The sequence below is a fragment of the Ursus maritimus genome (assembly GCF_017311325.1).
Source record: "Ursus maritimus isolate PB19 chromosome X unlocalized genomic scaffold, ASM1731132v1 scaffold_X1, whole genome shotgun sequence".
Taxonomy (NCBI): Eukaryota; Metazoa; Chordata; class Mammalia; order Carnivora; family Ursidae; genus Ursus; species Ursus maritimus.
In genome coordinates this window covers 12,989,250-12,993,242 of record NW_024423319.1, presented here as the reverse complement: position 1 = coordinate 12,993,242, position 3,993 = coordinate 12,989,250, and the positions used below count along the sequence as shown (strand labels likewise).

General features: G+C 52.2%; 1 protein-coding gene across 1 annotated transcript; it reads right to left on the bottom strand.

The window, feature by feature from the left end:
* Window positions 1-323: 323 nt before the first annotated feature.
* Window positions 324-1,415, bottom strand: LOC103672864 (melanoma-associated antigen 10-like). The gene has a single exon (XM_008701563.1). It carries the CDS (start codon window positions 1,413-1,415, stop codon window positions 324-326), a length of 1,092 nt encoding a protein of 363 aa, XP_008699785.1.
* Between the last annotated feature and the right edge of the window lie 2,578 nt (window positions 1,416-3,993).

Genomic DNA, 3,993 nt, shown 5'->3' with positions numbered 1-3,993 from the left:
TTCCAGATCACAAAATAAGAGGGAAGGTTCCCCAGTTTGTTTTATAAAATATCAAAACTCATATTCTTAAATCTGATAAACAGCAATAGATGTGTAACAAATTCATTTATATACTTAGATTCTAAAGCTAATAAAACTTCTATTAAAAAAAACAGCATTTGAAGAATACCAAAAGGAAAAAAAAGATAAACTTCCAAATCATCCATATACAGGAACACAAAATTGTACAGTGTTCTCCCTAGCCTGACCCTGACCCTGACCCTCCTCTACTCAGAGCCAGGACTGCCCTCTTCAAATACGGAGTGAATATTTGGGCTCACTCTTCAGTTGGGGCCCGGAGAAGCTGCTGGCCAATGCTGTGCAACGAACATGGCATTAGTATTATCCACAGAATGAATTCTGGGCTGGGCTCTCCCTTCCTCATCTCTTAAAGCCTCCTCATACCAGCATGAGAAGGAAATGGGGTCGGTCCCTTTGATCTTAGCCAAAAACTCCAGAACTTTCATCTTACTGGTTTCAGCATAAGCCCTGGGACCCCACAGGAATTCATAGCGTGGAGGATCACTGTTAGGCACCTGCCGGTACTCCAGGTAATTCTCCTGCACCCAATCTCTGGTGATGAGCTTCCTGGGCTCCCCATAAATGAAATGCTCCCTCCCAGCATACACTCCCATCATATTCAGGAAATCCCAGATGTCTTCCTCGCGGGCACAATTGCCCTCTATGAAGATCACACCCAGGATGATTATCAGGAGACCATTTTTAGGCATGCTGTGGTTGTCGCTAAGCATCTCATCAAGGGTGAGGTCCAGTGAATTGACAAGGACATAGGAGTGGGTGGTGGGATCCACTTCCTTCACATCAATGCCAGAGATCACCTCCAAACACTTAGAAGCTTTCTTGAAGATCACAGGGAATTGTTTCTTGTACCTTTTGATGACAACCTGCAGCATTTCTGCCTCTGTGATGGGCTCCTTCAATCGATACTTGAGGACCATGAAATGCACCAAATCAGCCACCTTCTCATGTAGTGGGTCTCTGGGCAAAGATTCAGTGTCTATTAAGGTCTGCAGGGAACTTATATCCTCTTCTTCTTGGCTGTTGGAGACTCCCTCTGATGTGCTCCATGACGCAGAGAAGGAGTGGGAGCTCTGAGGACTCTGGGGAGGACTCAGTGTTGCAGCAGGCTCCCCTTCCTCCTCCTCCTCTTCTGGGGAGACTGGGATCACAGGAGAGGAAGGCGGGGAGGAGGAGGTGGAGGGGTAGGAGAAGTTGAAAGAGCAAGAGGAAACAGAGGAAGTGTCGTCCTCGTCCTCAGCTATGAGAACATCTGCCACTTCTAGGCCTTGTATCTCACTTTGGGTTTGAAAGTCTGGCTCAAATGTGAGGCGTAGACGTTTTGGAGAGCGAGGCATGATGACTCTTGTTGGCAGTAGCAAGTAGAAGTATGAGCAAGACAGTGGGAGATGGGGAACCACAGGCCTGTGGGAGGGAGGAAGAGGGTTAGCGATCTCAGCAGAGAAACACACCCTTGGCAGCTCTGACAAAGGCCAACTTACAGGCTCTTCGGGGGGTGCTCTAGGGCCTCACAGAGCTTCTGTCTTCCTGGACGGTTTCCGAGAAACCTCTAGGAGGATATGAGAAAGCTCTTCAGGGTGCAGCCAGCCAGCACAGCTCAAGGCTTCCAGAGGTGACTGTAGACAGGTGAAGTTGGGCACTGTGGGGTCCCTTCTGTTCTGACATGGGTGGAGTCCTTAGTAGACATTCAAGGTGTGTACCTCACCTTGGCTCCTTGCACTGCCTGGGCCTCCTCTGCTCTGCTGACCTGAGGACATGTGCCTCACACCCAGACCCCACCTCATAGTTCCTGGAGCCCTGAACAGGTGAAGAGGGGCCAGGCTCTGGGAGATCCCTACTATTCTGCAGTGGATGATCCCCTCTGTGCTCACTAAGGTTCTCACTTTTCCCCTAACAAGGCCTGCCCACTATCCAACCCCCCCACCATGCCACTGCAGCCGACCCCTCCCCTGCAGCCAACCCCTCCCCAACTTCCCTGCCTCTCCTAGTGTAAGGCAAAACTTTCAGAACAGGAGCTCACATTCCTGAGACCAATGAGAAGGAAGTGAAAGAGCAACACATTTGACCATACAAGGCCAGGGCTTCTCTGGATGACAGCAAGAGTGGCCAAAGTCTGTGGGAATCCCTCTCTCCTACCTGAGGGTTACCCTCATTCCTCACATTGATGCCTGGTAGAACCTGGGACTCCTCCCTCTGCTTTCCTGAGTCTGACCCCTTCAGAACAAGCCTTCACCTCTCTGAGACCACCAAGAAGGGACTGACCATATCTGTCCACTATGTCCCAGGGTCTCCCAGAGCTGACAGCAGGGGCAGGGTAGGGCTGGGTATGCCTTCAGTCCTCACTCAGGGTCCCTATCTTAAACCCTGGCAGAGACTGGGACTCCGCCCTCTGCTGACCTGATATGTCTCCTCCTCAGAGCAAGACCCTCACCTTTCTGAGAACCCCTGCACAAAAATGAGGAGGCACCACATCTTGTTACCTTTGCTAGAGCCTTCCGGTGCTGACAGCAAGGGGAGGGCCCCACCTGTTCTGTGGTGGAGCTATCTTCAATCCTCCCTTCAGAGCATTCATCTTTACTCCTGGCACAGCCCGGGCTACTCCCTGCTGACTGAACATCACCCCTCAGGCCATGACCTCACCTCTCTGGGACACCTCCCCCACCTTGGGAAAGTGAGGGCATACTATATCCAGGCAACCCTGTATGCGTTGTCCCAGGGCTGAGAAAAGAAGTGAGCCAGACATTATGGGGTCTCTTCTTTCTGGGGTGGGAAGTACCTTCATTCCTCACCAAAGGTCCTTACCTTGACTCCTGGTAGAGCTTGGGACTCCTCCCTCTTCTGACCTGATGTGGCTTCTTCAGCTGACCTGACTTCACACTCAGACTAAGGACTTCAGCTCCAAGTCCCTCAAGACAAAAGTGAAGAGACATCACAGCCAGCCACTGCTTCCCAGGGTCTCCAGGGCTGACAGCAGGGGCTAGGCCCCATCTGTCCCAGATTGGGGGAGGGGGGGTTCCCTCTGTCTTCCCTCAAGGTAGTCTTTACTTGTGGCAGGGCCTGGGCCCACTTCCTCTGGTGACCTGAAACTACTCTCTCAGACCAAGGTCTCACTTCCCAGAGACACCAAGACGTACCCCATGCAGGAAGTGAGGATGTACCACATCTGGGCATTCCTACCCAGATCCTCCCAGGGTGGACAGTGGGGGCAGGGTGAAGTTTCTCTGAGGCTCCTTCTGTCTGGGTTGGGGGTACTCTAGTCTTCTTTCAAGGTCCTTATCTTACCTTGACTTGTCACAGATCCTGGGCCTCCTCCCTCTGTTGATGTCACCAGCTCAGACCAAGCCCTTCACCTCCCTGGGATACTCCAAACAAAAGTAAAAAGACACCAAATCCAGCCACTCCTGCCTGGGGTCCATTCCAGCATGGCAAATATACCCAATCCTCCCTCAGGATATTTGTACTCCTGGCAAGGCCTGCCCTACCCTCTGCTGACCTGAAGTCTCCCCCTCCAACCAAGACCTTACCTCCATGAGCCACTCTATCCCCTTGATTCCTGGTAGAGTCTGTAGCAGAGGTGAGAGTTCCTCCCACCTGGCCACCCTGCTCAGATCCTCCCAGGGCTGAGAATCTGTGACCTCCCTCTTTTCAGGGAGGGGGTGGTGGTTTCAGCCTCCACCAAGGGTCCTTACCTTGATTCCTGATAGAGCCCGGGACTCCTCCCTCTTCTGCAGTGATGTGTCACCTCCTCAGACCAAGGTCCTCACCTCTCTAAGACTCTCCCCCAGACAAAAGTAAGGAAATGTCACATCTAGCCAACCTTGCCTGTGGACTCCTGGGGTTGACAGGAGGGGCAGGGCAGGGCTGGGGCCTCTTCTCTCTTGGGGTATTTTCAAGGTTGGCCAAGACCACATCTAC

Bases quoted from the DNA above. Each gene is read 5' to 3' on its own strand.
- LOC103672864 (XM_008701563.1), bottom strand. From the start codon at position 1,415: ATGCCTCGCTCTCCAAAACGTCTACGCCTCACATTTGAGCCAGACTTT.